At 42.9% G+C, this 15,983-nt stretch overlaps 1 protein-coding gene across 6 annotated transcripts in view; it reads left to right on the plus strand.

Annotated features, from left to right (window-relative positions):
- The window catches only part of CDK5RAP2 (CDK5 regulatory subunit associated protein 2), a 125,465-nt gene that overhangs the window by 96,222 nt on the left and 13,260 nt on the right, over positions 1-15,983 (plus strand). For 4 of the 6 annotated variants that reach the window (XM_083422825.1, XM_083422826.1, XM_083422827.1 and 1 more), the window contains exons 27-31: positions 528-646; positions 6,678-6,803; positions 10,349-10,465; positions 11,161-11,350; positions 14,072-14,193. In XM_083422825.1, the coding sequence (XP_083278951.1) occupies positions 528-646; positions 6,678-6,803; positions 10,349-10,465; positions 11,161-11,350; positions 14,072-14,193 (674 nt within the window). The remainder of the gene's footprint in view (positions 1-527; positions 647-6,677; positions 6,804-10,348; positions 10,466-11,160; positions 11,351-14,071; positions 14,194-15,983) is intronic. The other 2 variants (XM_083422828.1, XM_083422829.1) reach the window with 1 other exon arrangement.

A 15,983-nucleotide genomic window follows, 5' to 3' on the forward strand; every position in this document is an offset into this window, starting at 1 on the left:
ATTACAAGATTTTTGTAATGACTGGCTTGGATAGAAACAAGATGCTCACATTTCAAAATAGAAGCCTTGACATCCAGCCTGGAAGTGACTGTAATGCACTTCCTCCCAGAGTGGAGTAATCTATGGCTAGCCATACTCTGAGTATACCCTTTTAAATTAATGAACATGGCTAGCCTAGATCTATTCAGTGGGTCTACTCTGAGTAGAATGTAGTTGGAAATAATTCTCAGCTTCTTGTCACTCCCAGATTGGCTCATGGGGGCCCTGTTGATGCCACCACTCCCAGAGCAGCTAATCCTGTTCATCTTCCTCACAGGGCAGGTGCAACTGATGGCCTTGAGAAGTGTGGGAAGGGGCCAAGTCCATCTGGTGAGAGCAGCAGCAAGTGGAAGCGGTAGTTCCTTGCTGTCTGCTACTTCTGTGGTTCATAGTGGTCATGAACTTGGCTATAAATAAGCCATAAATAAGCTCTCCAGACATTAGGCAGAATTCATGTTAAGACATCCCCTCTTCTTTTTCTTCTATAGTTTATCTGACTTGGAGATGCCACAAAAGCCATCCTCTTTGGAATCCCCCCAGCCTGAAAAAGAAGAAACGGAGGGCGAGAGGGGAAACCTGGCAATCATTCCGGACAAATTCCCCCCAGGTAAACTAGTTTACTCTAGCAGAGGGAATCTTTAGCAGCCTTGAGGCATCATTGGAAAAGGAAGTTTCTGGTTTGAATGCCATAATTGGTACACTGGTCAGGTTAGTGGAGACAGGAATTCTGATTGCAGCACTGCAGACAGGACCTTACCAGCAAAGAAACTGAAGTTAGTGATGGTTTGAAGATACATCAAGATTTAGATAGGTCTGAGATTGCTAAGTTCATATCAGTAACTGAACAATTTTGTTGTTGGAATCTTTCTGTCTTGAGAGAGTAGAGTGCACCTCTGTGGCTGCAGACATTGATAACTCGTAACTGCTGCCTCCTGCGTTGTTTTTGCTGCATTATATGTTTGCTGACAGAGAGCTGTTAGTTAGAATTAAAAGGCTGCACAACCAATAGCAAGTTAAATATTCCTCTCCTGTACATAGAAGAAAAAGGAAATTGCAGTCTGGAAAAAGGAACAGGACATTCTCAAGCCATAAGGCCTTTGCTACTTTTACTAATAATATCCAGATACGCTCCAATAGTCAAGAAGGGAAGATTCATTATATTGGCCCAAATGCAGGTATTGGAAGAAATATACCCAAGTTAGAGGTTCAAAACTTCAACCCTGCTAGCAATTTATTTTTCAGAAATCAAAAGAATTATACATTAACAAATGCTCAAGATAAGACCAGGCCTAGGGGTAATTATAGAAAATCAAATTATGATACCTTCAGCTCTCCTTTAAGATACCATAACTGACTAGAAAACATCCAAAAAGGTCTTAATAGTTTTTCCTGGAACCTGGCAGGTTGGGATAATAAGATGGATAAGGATTTTATTTGTATGCTCTAGCAATTTGATAAAATATGTTTGCAGGAGACTTGGTCTTATTAACCTAAGCTGCTCCTGCCCTCAACTTACAGGATTGTAACTCTTCTAGCCAGTCAGCTGTTAAGAAATATAAGAGGGGCTGAGGAAGTCAGAGCTTGACTTATTTTATAAGACTTGATTTGGTAGGAGAAGTTTGGATAGCAGATTTTGGAATTCAAAATAATTATATTTGCCAGTAGAAATCAAAACTGAGCTCTATAAGGAATGCATAGCATGGTGGATGCCTACCATGACTGGCTTATTTACTACCATAAACAAGGGCAAAAACTATTGGCCACTTATCTTGTTAGACATCTCAAAGCTATGCATGGTATCTCCTTCAAAAATAATCAGACTGGTTGCAAAATAACAACATTATTCATGAAAACAAGTGGGGTTCAGAGAAGGACACAGTACCATTGATCAATGTTTTATTCTGAACCATAGTATAAGGAAATAGACTAGGAATATTAAGAATAATCTTTATGTAGCCTTTTTATCTCTGCTGCATTCGTCTCTATTAATCGAAACAGACTGGGAGAAATTTCAAATTGCCAATACTGACTGCAGAATTCTGTTATTGATCTAACAGCTGTACTGAAATGAGGGTCAGAGTAGGTTTAAAACAGGGGTCGGAGCACGCCCGCCCGCATGAGTGCATGCACCTGCGATTTCCAGTGTCTGCACAGTCACGATTTTCGTTGTTTGCACTTGCGCAGATGTGATTTCTGGTGTCTGCGTGTGCACAGACGCAATTTCCGGCACTGTGGAAGCGAGTCCCTGTGCTGTGCTGCGCCGGTGTAGCACAGCACGCTGGGACTCGCCGAGTGGGCGGCTTGGTTCTGGGGCGGCTCATGGGCCAGTTAAACGGCCTCCGTGGGCTGTTTCCAGCCCATGGGCCGCACATTGCTGACCCCTGGTTTAAAAGGTTGCACTCTGGCTCCCACTCTTCTAAACTTTTATATTAATGACAGGAAAGCCTATATATTACTCTTAATGATTTTTTTAGCAAACACAGTCCTAAGTATAAATGGTATTTAGATCAGCAAGCTGTAGAACAAACACACTCATATTTGGGTGTACTCTTTAGTGAAACCCTCTCTTGGAAGTGCCATATGGAGGAAGTGAAAGTCAAAGCAGAGAAAAGCATAGGGACATTGATGAAGTTCTGTTACAATAAGGAAGGGCAGCTGATTGAACCTGCACAAAATATACTTGGTAGCAAAGTGCTTATCCAGTGCTCTGTTGTGTTGAAATCTGAGGCTCTGATTTTAACTCCATTAAAGTTTTAGAAACTGTGCAGAATATATATATTTTTCCACTGGAAGAAATACTCTCTACCATCAGGAATATCAGGAGCTCTTCTTTGTACAAAATCCAAGTGGCTGACAATTAAGGCAAGAGCTGACTGCACTCAGTTAAAGTATATTAGAAGAATTGCTGTTATGCCAGTTGAGTGTTTTCCTGTGCTGTGCTATAGGGAATTGGGTAAGAACCAGTGCTGAAAAGCAGCTTGTCAAGATATTTTAGACTATGATTATTTTCCATAACTGAGCTCTTCATTTACATTGAATACATGTCAACTAAGGGATTGGCTCTTCTGGATAGAATCCAGAAGGGACCTGCAGCTTATTAGAAATACTAAATTTCCCCGTTAGTATCCACTCCCGAGAACAGAGCATTTTACAGTTAGTTATCTGACCAAACTCTTACCAGCTTCCTTAAAAATGCCTCTATTGAGCTGCGTTTCCATGTGATGCCCACCACATCCTTGGATGGGTATTGCAACAAGCTCCCGTACATCAACAGACTTTGTATTTCTGGTCAACCTCAGGTGGAAGATATTACTCATTATCTGTTAGCCTGCCCCCTTATATATAGACCTAAGAGATTTGGTTTTGAAATCTTTGTTCACATAAATAAACAAGCAGGTACAGCCTGGCAGAAATGGTCCAGTTTCATTTGAGTGACAACAATAGCTTCATAACTCAGAGAGTGGCCCTCTGTGCATTGGCTGCAAAAAAGAGAGGGAAAAGGAGTTTGATGCGAATTGGATCCATTCCGAAGCCCTGTTCGCATCCTGAAGTGAACGTAACCCGCATCTGCACTTTTGCGGGTCGCGATTCGTCGCTTCCGCGCATGCACATGACGTCATTTTGAGCGTCTGCGCATGCGCAAGCGGCAAAACCCTGAAGTAACGCGCTCCATTACTTCCGGGTCGTCGGGGAGCGCAACCTGAAAATGCTTAACCTGAAGCTACTTCAACCCGAGGTATGACTGTATCAGTTGTTGTGGTGATTCAGAGGTATAATCTGAAATCATGCTACATTTAAGCTTACTGGTGTCTCTGGTATCTTCTGCATCGTGGATGTTGGCTTATATTATGGATGTTTGTTATGTATTATAAATACTATTGCTACAAGTTTGTCATGGCCTTTGGCTAGAACAATAAACTTACAAAGAACAACTAGTTTACCCACTACAGGTTTACTAGGCATAGAAGGACATCTACTAGATTTTCTAGCGAGGATTCCATCCTCCGCCATTGTTATTTTAAATTGAGGCACACAGACCTTTTGGCTGACAGAATCTGCTTCATTGTTTTATGAGTACCCCAAGATCAGCTTGGAGCAAAAGATGTAAACATAATAATTCTACAGGAATAAGTTTTGAATTTCAGAACTGAATGAAGTTCACAGTCATTTCTCTTGAAAATCTATTTCTGGATACCCTAAGATTTCTTCATTTCAGTAATATAATTTAAGATGTGAGAGCACTTATTTTGTTGCTAATATTGTGAAATTGTAGGTAGTAGATAGATCCATTTTACCGCAAATCACTCAGAGATCTTCTACCAGTGGATTCAATCTTCCTATCCTTGTTTTAGTCTTTTAGTGTTTGTATTTTAAAAATAGATTGACTTTTGTTTCTCTAAAATTCAAATTAGGAGCTAGAATACAGACAATTGATAGGTGATGTTTAAGTTACATGGTTTCTACCACTATAAAAGCCCAGGTACTGTTTCATTGGGATTGAAGTGAGCTGCATAATTAATAGGAGGAGTGAGACTTGACCTGGAACAGGACACCCAGTGCAATTGATGCTTACCAGACTGCTCTGCTAGAGACTCCATTGAAAGCAGGTGGTGTTTGCAAAATGCTCTGTTTAAAATAAAACAGAATTTATTGGAACTGGCTGAACTAACAAATAAAATGGAATAGGTGAATTCCTGACCAATGTGGAACTTACTGCAGGTGGAGGGGACCTGCAGACAACCATCAAAGGTACTTTTTAATTGAAACAGAATACTGTGTAATATGCTTCCTAATTTTTTTTCCTGTGCTATGTGAATCAAACTCATCTACTAAATAGTTTCATATAGTGTTGTCTGAGTGCATGATGCTCTACAGAGTATCATTAGTGAAACTAAGGGGTTCCTGCCCCAGTGAATTTACAAACCACATGTCAACAGTAGTTTGAGATCAGAAGTAGAGAAGGAAGAAGTGAGTGTAGGACAGGGTCACAGGAAGAAGGGAGAAAGGAAGAGTTTCAAAAGGGTGACCAAATGCATTGACATGTAAAGTGGACTTATTTTCAGGGATGAAGCTGGGCAGTTGAAAAAAACCCTTTTTTTAGATTAGCTTGCCTTGTCACCTGAGATTGCCACCTGAGATTCTTCTTATGGTAGCCCTGAATTCAAAAGGTAGGCTGGTTGCAAAGGAAAGAGAGGGCCAAAGGAAAGAGTTCAACTATTGAACTTCCTCCCTAGCAAAACTCAAATTAGGTAGTGGGGGACATAATTTGACAAAGCATGAAACGGGAGGTATAGATTGCATTAAGAGTCTTCCATACCTCCTCCCTAATTACTGAAGTGAGGTGAAGTCTTTCTGAGCTTTCAACTGCATTCTACTGCTTCTTCCTTATTCTTCTGTTGTCTTTTAATCCATTTTAGTTGGCATTTTGTATTGCATTTAATTGGTCTGTCAGCTACCTTGAAAGCTATTCTGATGGGAAAGATGGGAATATAAACATGCGTACATGCACACACATATACACGAAAGTGTAGGAAGCTTATTGGACAGCTGAGGGTGGGGAGGCTGATGTTCATGGGCAAGGCTGGAGAAAATGGGGAAAATAAGAACAGAAAGTTGGGGCGTGTATATGTGGCAATGAGCAAGCCTGCAAAGTCAGTTGAAAGTCAAAGGTGAGGGTTGATGGAAAGCTGGTGTAAAGATATACAGAGGGTGTCATGTGGTCTCAGTGACGAAAGGCAAAGAGGGGGATGGTTTTGGCAGCAGACCGGTGGGTACAGCTGAGAGGATTCTGTGAGGCAAGAGACTGCCAGAGAGAAGGTGCTTGTGGTTATAGAGGCAGGAGATTACCAGATTTTGTGGGGTGGAGGATGTGGATGGAGGAAGAGATTTTTGTAATGATATTTAAGGGAGAACTGACAACTTGGCAATGGACTTCCATTGCCCTCTGCGAGTTGAAGGAAGATAGGAAATCTGGGAGGAGCTGGTGACATTTCTTCAATAGCATTGATATAAATCAGGTCAGGGGAACCTCTAGCCCTCTGGTTGTTGCTGGACTCCAGCTCCCTTCAGCCCTAGCCAGCATAGCCAATGGTCAGGGATGATGGGAGCATGGACTCCAATGACATTGGGTGTGGGGGAGCACAGTGATTGTAGCCAACTTTGCTTTGAGAGTTACTGACTTGTGTATGCCCCACACAGATTATATTATTACTACTACAGTGGTACCTCGGGTTAAGTACTTAATTTGTCCCGGAGGTCCGTTCTTAACCTGAAACACCACTTTAGCTAATGGGGCCTCCTGCTGCCGCTGCGCTGCCGCTGCGCGTTTTCTGTTCTCATCCTGAAGCAAAGTTCTTAACCCGAGGTACTTTTTCTGGATTAGCGGAGTCTGTAACCTGAACCGTATGTAACCTGAATCGTATGTAACCCAAGGTACTACTGTATTTCTATTAAATTTTCTGTACCACCCTTAATCCAATTTGAGTCATATTTTATATTTTGTGTGTCAGGGTAAAATGACTGATTCTGGCTTTTGGAGACCTAAATCTGAAAGCCCTCCAGTAACTAGTAAAGAGCCATAATATTTTCAGTCCCCTGCTCCAGACTTTGATATGGCCACTCTCTTGCCATTTATTTAGAGTTGTTGATGGAGCATCTCCAAGAAATACGAATGTTGAGGCACCAGCTTGAGGAATCCATCAGAACCAACGACCGACTAAGGAAGCAGCTTGAGCAACAAGTGTCAGACTCTGCTCAGGAGCAAGGTAGAATATTTGAAGTCAAAGTCTGCTTAGGAAGGTTGGAAGGAAGGAGAGCTGTGTAGACCTCCAAAAAGGAAAACAGCCCTCCTTTATATGCAAACAGTGATATCACAATGTGGGTTTCATGAGTATTCGTACCTGCCCCATATCAGAAGACACAGGAAAGGCACTGAACTTCCTCCTCAGGCTCTGCTTTGAACCCTACTCTTATTAAATGTTGCATTTTTTAAGCATCCTATGGTTGCGTTTTTGTTGTTGTTTTTAAATGGTGCTATCTGGAAATGGTGATTCCTCTTAGGAGTAATTTACACTGATGGAAAGGTATATATATAAATGCCTCTGAGTTTGTTCATGAAGTATTTACAAGCAGCTGGAAAGCCATGCTGTTCACTTGCGAAATGACCACACCTGAAACTATTCCAGCTCTTGTTTTTATGGCTTCATAAAGATTTGAGGAAAGGACATCTGGTTAATGCAGCAGGCATGCAATCTCTTACACCTTTTCATCCATCTTTCTGTTACTTTGGTTAATCAAATTTATCACTGTGTGATGGATTCCTTACCACTGCGGAAAAAGGAGCAGGGCTGTTTTGTATTTGTAAGTGAGAGAATCCTCCCAGCTCCTTCGTATTTTGATGGCAAATCAAGACAAGGCAGCAGGAGAGCTATGTTTAAGCTGGAAAGTAGTGTGGGGAGGGGAATCGAGTTGGAAAACCAATGCTGAGGGAATGGAGCGTGTCTCTCCCCTGGTTTGGTTTCTGTATCTTTTCTTCTGTGGGGTAAGCAGCTTTGAGGGAGAGTGGATTTGGATCAAAAAACATGAAGAAAAGGGGCTAACGCTCTGCATTGCAGCCTGGTCCTGTTCATTATTTTTTAGGCAAGGAGATAGGATCGCTGCAGTTTCTGTTTAACCTCTTAAGAAATGTGGGCTATCTGATGATTAATCTTCAGCCATCTTGTCCATTTGACCTTGAGGCTGTGGGCTCAAACTACACAGCACATAAAATGTATTATTGTGTTTAATGTGAGCTTGCTTATTGAATTACTCCCTTGCTTATGGCTATTCCAGTACACAAGAAGGGAAGGGGGTTTCTAATGACCCAATGAAAAGTTGCCCTGTGCTGCATGTTTACTGGACCCAGACAGGGGCCATACTTCTGCTAGAGGTTAAAACTCTCTCTGGTGGTGACAGCCAGGGAGACGGGCCATCCTGCTCTTCAGACTGATGCTGTCCGGGGTTAGCATAAGTTAGGCTAATCAACGGTCTGGAGAGACTTCTCTTCCTTGGCCTTTTTCTTGGCAATTTCTTCTTTTCTCTGTCCCTTGCACATAACTGGTGATCAGTGGCAAAGCTTTGGTGTGATTGTTGTCTGTGGTGGGGCTTCATGGAGTTTACCCCATCGTAGATTAAATCATTGTAATCCTAACAATCCCGTAAAGTGGGTGAATGTTTTCCCCCATTATGCAGTTGGCTCAGAGAGACTGGCTTTGCTGCAGCCACTCAGTTTATGGTGCAGGGGAGATTTGGGCCACGGAAGTTTCTTGATTCATAGCTCAACCCTTTTACCACTAAAGCTACAAATCACACATCTCTTTCTTACAATATAATTTTATACACAACACTGGCTTGTGGGAGAGCTTCCATAGCTGTGACAAATGAATTAACCTTTGAAACAGCAATATTTGAAGGGGTGGGGGAAAGAAAGCAATGAATGTGGGCTTCTTTACCTTGGCTCCTTGTCTGATCCATTATTGCTTTTATCCATCATATCTTCAAACACCTCTGCAACCTTGACAGCTAGAAACTTGCTTGCTTGTTATAAATGAACTCAGCATTTTGGTGCTGCGAGCAGCTACCCATCACTGACGAAAGCTCAGGCCAGATGTGCCTGTGTTTATGCTCACTGTAACCATCTCAGCTTCATAAACTGCTTGCGTTCCTAGCTTCAGCTTCATATCTGATCCTGGGGACTGGTGATTGTTATAGAGCACTGGCAGCATACAGATTACAAGAGGGAAGGCTGCTGCCCCAAGGAGCTTTCCATCTCAGATTCAGTGCATGGAAATAAAGCGGAGAGAGGGAAGAGGAGAAAGAGGGATGTGGAGGCAGGAATGAACAAGGAAAGAGTATGGTTGATTCAGTCACTGTACTTAGGCTTGGTTTCAGGGTTAGTTGCAATAGGATATGGAAACTAGGGGGCTGAGGCAAAAGATTTCATGGAAAAGGCTTAGGTACCATGGTTTCCTGCTTAAAACCCTTGGCATATTAAAACACAATACAAGGACATTCTCAGTTTAATAAACCGTGGTATTTTAAGCAAGATTATTGTGTCTGAACTTGACCACACTCAACTGAAGAATCATGTCAAATGGCAGATAAGGAGGTTTAAGTATGGCTTGAGGTGATAGCTAAACTGAGGAGTGTTTTTTTATCAACCAGCTAAACAAAGTAAGAAGTCATTGTTTGACATACCATGGTGTGATGTGATATCCTACTTGACAAGCCATAGCTACAGTTAGTGCTCCACCATCAGAATCTAGTGTTTCATAGAAATGAGAGAGAATTCATGAAGTTGAGTGGGACAGAAATTGGAAGTGGGCAGGTGGTTCTAAACCATGGCTTCCCAGTTATATATTTGGGATCTAAAGCTATGGTCTGGCTTCTAAGCTATGGCTAGCACAAACCCTGGTTTGACCTGTTGTCTGTATAGAGCAAATGAATATGAGTTTCTAAAACTGAGAAGAAGAAGAAAAGTTCAAAATAATTTAAAGGTAATTAATATGCTTCTTGATTTCAGTGGAGTATACCTTCAGGTATCTAGAATTCATTTTGTGAGGTGGGGATGGGGGAGAACTCCGTGGCTCTGAGCCCTAGTGAGGAGTCACCCTTGCTTCCAAGCCCTTGAATAACTAAAATAAAGGTGAAATAATGCAGACTTGTATTACTGCCACATAGTCTTTGTTTCACAAGTGGCTCCAGGCATGTTGAGGTCAGCCTTGTTAATGGGGGGGGGAGTTCTCTTAACCTCTAGCAGAGGGCCCCCTCCTCTTGTAAAGTCTACCTGCGCAACTGCTCTTTCAGCAGATGAAAATTGCAATTCAACCAATAGATCAACTGGAACTTGTCAAACGCAAAACTAGCATCCTCCTTTTATTCTTCTTTCTTTCCTTTTTTCCTTTTTTGTAAATGCAGTAATTTACCAGAGTGTTGAAAATGACTGCAAATTCGTCTTCTTGCAATCTCTAGCTGGAGGCCCAAGATAAGTGTGGCAATGTCTGCACCCAACATCATTATCTGCCAGGGATAATTTGCAATTTTACTGATATTAGCCCAGCATCAGTAGTGGTGTTGGAATGGCTTGATCAGAGTCCACCTGAATTACCTTTTACTCTGATGATAACCTTCAGAATATATAGGGGATAAATAGCTTTCATAGTGTGTGTATTTCCCCCCTCCCTGCATTGTTTAAATTGTTCTTGTCTGGAAAAGTTTAATCTTTACTGACCTAGAGATGACTCATAAATCGTTTTTATGTATATATTTATAGGTTCTGCAAACGTTTGTATTCGTGGCTCGGAGCAACATAATTCCCTGACTTCTGAAATTCATTTCCTGAGGAAGCAAAATCAGGCTTTGAATATGATGCTGGCAAAGGGATCTCAAGGTACGATAAGAAACTCGGTGTTAAAGAGAGAGCACAACAATTTGGAGTTATTTGTTTGAAAATGGTAGGACAATATTGTTGTGCCTTTTCAACATCACACTCGAGAAGAGAATGTTTTGTAGGTGCTAGTTTGCCTGTTACAATATCTGCTGTACTCAACAGATTTCTGAAAATGTTGCTTTGAAAAGAAGATCGCTAGTCCTCATTGTCTCATTTATTCATTGCAACATTTATATCTACAATAGAACTCCTTTACCCCACAAAAGTGTTTCACAATCTGAATAAAATAATAATCAATAAAACTGCAAATGAAACCTTTTGTAGAGAGGCAAAATGGTAGCAGCTTGTAAGTGGAGCATTGTGGAGGATGCTTAGCCACTACAAGGAGATCTCATTCCAGCAGCTGATGGACGTCACCTTCCTTCTTATGATAAAATCCCTCTTATAGAACTCAGGTATTGTAAGGGTTATTTTTTTTATTTCTTTGAAATGCATTTTCTATTCCAGAGCCGCAGGAGAGAAAATTGGGATGCTAGAATTGTAAATGTCACATGAGTATCTCATTTCACTTATTGCTTCTCTGAGTTGTGGGCGTCTTTAACGTTGAAATAAATATACAAATCATTAATTTTCCCTAGCAGTTTTGCTCAGATTATGCTTAAATTGCCAACAAACTGAGCTTTGTTTCCTTCCAGAGAAACAAACGGAAAATGAAAAGTTGAGAGAATCCCTGTCGAAGAAGAACCTTGCTGCCGAGCGCCTTCACAAGGACTACGACCACCTCAAGAAGGAGAAGGAGAAACTGCAGAAGCAGCTTGGGAAGCAAGAGGAAGAAAACGGGCATCTGACTCATGATATTTACAGCGTTAGAAATGAACTAAACAGGTAGTGACCCTGTTATTTCTCCCCCAAAACATATTTCCAAAGAATGTAGTCATGCTGCAGTTTGCATAGCAGTCAGTAGGTGAAGCTATGAACTTCACGGTGGTGACAAACTGGGCTCTTGGGGCTGCTGGCAATCACAGTAGTGTTGAAGGGCAAGGAGGAAGAAATCAGCGATGCGAGTGAGCAAGTGACCCAGACATGTGAGCAGAGGTTTGGCGAGGTTTGAGGGGGGGGGGAGTGGTTTGGACAAGGCTTAGATGGTAGGTAAGGGGATGGGCGTGGCAGGTAGGTGAGGCTGGTGAGCAAAACAAGCAGAGTCAAATCCCTAGTAAGGCTGTATGAAGGTAAAGCAGAGTCCTCTGCCCCAGGATTGAGGAGGTAGTCTCCTTTTTCTGAGATACTAGAACTCGGGGCAAGATGTGGCTGGGTGGCATGTACTTCAGTACCAAGATTACAAGTATCTTTGGGTGGCTTTGCCTTTGCAGTCAAGGAATCACAGAACTGTAGTGTTGGAAGGGACTCGAAGGCTCATCCAGTCTAGCCCCCTAAAGTGCAGGAATTTCCTTAGCTTCAACCCCTGTCCTGCCTTCCAGCTTTTGCTTCCCCCTCCCACAAAGCATCACGCTCCATGATCACCCATTTCCCCCTCCTTAAATTCATCATGAATCTAAGACTGCGCAGCTGTTTTCTCCTGAAACCAGCCTTGCCCAGTTTGAAGACTGAAAATCCCACTCAAGAGAGAGAGCAGGTACAGAAGGGCTGGACCACTCCAACCATCCTCTTCCTCAGGCAGGACTAACCCCCCCTACCAAATCCATCTCAGGCAGGACCCCAGAGGGAGCAAAACATCTCCCTGCATGACACACCCCTCCTAGCCAGCCGACCCAGTAGAGAGTCCCTTTGTATTAGTACAGTGGTACCTATGGATGCGAACGGGATCCGTTCCGGAACCCCCGTTTGCATCCTGAAGCGAATGCAACCCGCATGTGTGCGGGTCACAATTCACTGCTTCTGCGCATGCATGTCACGTCATTTTGAGCGTCTGCGCATGCACGAGCGGCAAAACCCGGAAGTAACGTGCTCCGTTACTTCTGGGTTGCCGTGGAGTGCAACCCGAAAACGCTCAACCCAAAGCTACTTCAACCCAAGCTATGACTGTATTACCATTTTAATAGCCCTGGGAGTGCCTAGTAGGGTCATTGGGGGGTGCTTCTGTTCCTTTCCTCCGCTGATGGAATGGAAACATCACCAATGCCCCCTCTGAGTGGGCTAGGCACTTCCCCATTGACTGGCAACTGTCCCAAGCGCCCCCATCTCTGCCAGAAGTGACCACCCTGCCCCCAACTGCTCCACACACACCCCAAGAATCTGGAGCCCCTGCACCCAGCGGTGGGGGGTTCTTCTCACCTGACAACCGGCCACCACAGATGGCACAGAGGTGCTTCCTGAGCATCATGGCTCCGTGTGGGTGGATGCCCAACACCCTCATGCCCAGGAAGGGTTTCACAGCATCCGAGCTGCTGACCGAGTGGAGCCTCAACAGGTTCACTGTGATCTGGGGGCTGCTGACAGGGCTGAATTGAGATTGTATACTACGGGTAGCCAACATGAGTCCCCCCCCCCCGACATGTGACCGCAGCTCTTGTCCTCCCTGACCACTGGCCATGTTGGCTGGAGCTGATAGGAGTTGTAGTCCAACAACATCTGGAGGGCACCATATTGGCTACCCCTATGATATGCACAGGTCACGTATTTGCTTTGTTTATGTAAAATCAGCTTCAGGAGCAGATGATGGGAGAAGAGAGAGTGTGTTTGAAACCTTCTCACTACCTCCTGGGAAGGGCTATGGCTCAATTACAGAACATTGGCTTTTCATAGAAAAGGTCCCAGGCTCATTCCCCAGTTTCTCCAGATTGAGTTCAGAGAGAACCACCTTTGAAACCCTGGAGAGCCACTGTTACTCAGCATAGCCAAAACTGAGCTAGATGGACCACTAGTGTGAATACAAGGCAGCTTCCTATGTTTTTATGTACTGCTTTGTGCTTCAAAATGCCTCCCCCAGCCACTTTTCCAGATGTATGTTTACCCTTGCAAGTGCATCTGGAAGCCTGCAAGAGAGGGAGGGTTAGCATCTTTGAGGGGGATTTTGAGCAGATGGGAAAGACTTTAATTCCTCCCCCAGTGCTCCATTCTAAATTGCTGCCTTTCTGAAACTGCTTTTCTATATACAGTGAGCATTGGATTTTAAAAACAAAACATTGGCAGGTAGCCTCTAGTGCAGCCATCAGGATGTGTAGGCTAAACATTGCAGGAAATAACAACAACAACAACAACAACTGCCACCACCCAAACAATTGGGGACAAAATCATGCATTAGTGGCTTTGGAAGGTTTGATCCTTTCCTTGTGGTGGGTTGCTCAAGTTTCTGCAGCTATCCATTCTGCATCAACCTGAGTGTGGTCAAGTTTATCATGTCCATCCTGAACTGTGATCTGGATGGTGGGGGTTAGTCTGTGTAGGGCTGATAACATCAAAAATCCTCCTTAGGGTAGGAGTTGTCAGTGACCTGGTCTGTTCTATCTAGTCCTATAATTCTAAATTTTCTTTCCTGAGGCATCATTGGTTTTTCATGATAGCAAAAATTGTGTTAGCACAGCCTGGCCACAATTTATGGTGCCAATGTTTAAACTCATACTGACCAGTTCAATTGGAATGTCACAGGCTGCAAATTGAGCTGAACGCCAAACAGCATCAGCTGTCAGAGAACGACAAATTACTACACTCACTGCAACTGGAGCTGAAGGTATACGAAAAGTTAGATGAAGCAATCAGAAGTCAAAAAGGTATGAAACAATATGATCTTGGTGGTAGGTCCCAGAATATGCTCCCTCAGAAATTCACACTAGGCGTTTGCTTTTCCTGCTCAGTTCCTACATTTCAATTGCTGCCAAGATTGGACACCTATCTTCTCCATTCTGAACAGAGGAGAGATGCTAGGTACTTCTCTCTTGGAGCAAGTGCTTTGGTGGCTGATGTTGGTGCTTTATTCCTCTTTGATAGAGCTGCTGATGAGGCAGGAGAGGCATGCCCACACCTTTTGTGGTCATGTCTCTTCTATGTGCTTTTAAATGTGGCAGACATTTTGTGTTATACTGTGCCTACGCAACAGCTGTTTTGTGGCTTGGTGACCCCTGGGATGCAGGATGCAAACTTTTACTAAATGCTTGCAGAGAAACTTGTAAGCACTAATTCATCCAGATGTACCCACCTGGATCTTACCCATCACTAAGATTAACTAGAAAATGGAAACCAGTCCCAAGGAAACCAGTTGTGCCATTTTGCTCATCCTTATGTTTGCTGCATCCTTTTCCTCTGTTCCTGCATTCTCTGTTGATATTCAAGTTTGGGAATTCCTGTAAGCACAGGGAAACCAATGGTTATCTACCTGTCACCCATAGTTTCATTACAAAGCAAGGTTTTACATTATGGACCACTTGCTGCTCCCTGGTACTACACATCATGCACCCGTAATGGGGAATTGAAGGTACCATGTATGGGGGTTTATGTGAACCTCATGCAAGTGCACCACAGATCCAGGGGTGCAGCAAATGCAGATTTAACCTCTCTGAAGGGCATTTGTTTCTGTTCTGCATCAGAGAAGCCATTAAAAAAAATCATTTTCTTAGAGAAGCTTTTAAATCACCATTTGTCTGGGCCAAATGCATGCTGGATCCTCTTTCTTTTAGGCTGCAGAAGACCTAACATCTGTCAGTAAAATGTTTGGACTAGTTACATTAGTGAACTTCTTTACATGGCTGTGATCCCAATGCTTGTAAAACATCATTTAGCAATTACATGGCATGTCACTGGAAGAAAGAGAGAAGGAAAAGAGAGAGAATGATAATTTGGGGGGTAACACAAATTCTAGAATTTCTCATCCTAGAGTTGATCCTTCAAGTTCACTATCAGAAAACAGCTAATTGGGTTCAAGTAGCCCCAATTATTAGCAACAAACAGGAAAGGCAATGAGCTTTTAATTGTCTCTGCGTAGGTAGTTTTAAAATACTGCCATTTGGCCTGTGTTCTGCCCCTGGCATATTTCACAAAAATGCCCAGATGATTAAGAGAAACTTTCCTCTTCATTTTTACAGTAGTAAGTGTGACTGTATTAGAAGGCAAGATTGGACACAGTTGAGCAGGAAACAGAGCCTGCATTTCCCACATCTAAGCCCAAGGCTGCTTTCATACCTCCATTGATGAACTTAGAGCTGAGGCAGAGGGTTAAAAAGTGAGCTGTTACGATTTTAGCTGCAAGGGAGAAAGGTGTTCCTGGAAAATAATGCTTAGCATTCCAACCACAGATATGGCCCATCTGTTTATGAAACCATAAACCTTTGCCTTTTTGGCAGATTAAGAATACCTGGGATTCTCAGTTTCCATGATTAAATGTTGTCCAGGCTTTTGATGAAACTGCCTTCATTTTCAGTATCTACTCTTCCTTCTTTCCGTTTTTTTCTTTTTCATGCCATGCTTCCAAATGCCCTTCAGGATATATATCCCCCAGTCCGTTAATATACATAATTTTACCTTGGGTATGCAACATTAGCTTTTACGGACAAAGTGATTTTTTAAA

Source organism: Podarcis tiliguerta (assembly GCF_965153285.1).
Source record: "Podarcis tiliguerta genome assembly, chromosome: Z".
NCBI lineage: Eukaryota > Metazoa > Chordata > Lepidosauria > Squamata > Lacertidae > Podarcis > Podarcis tiliguerta.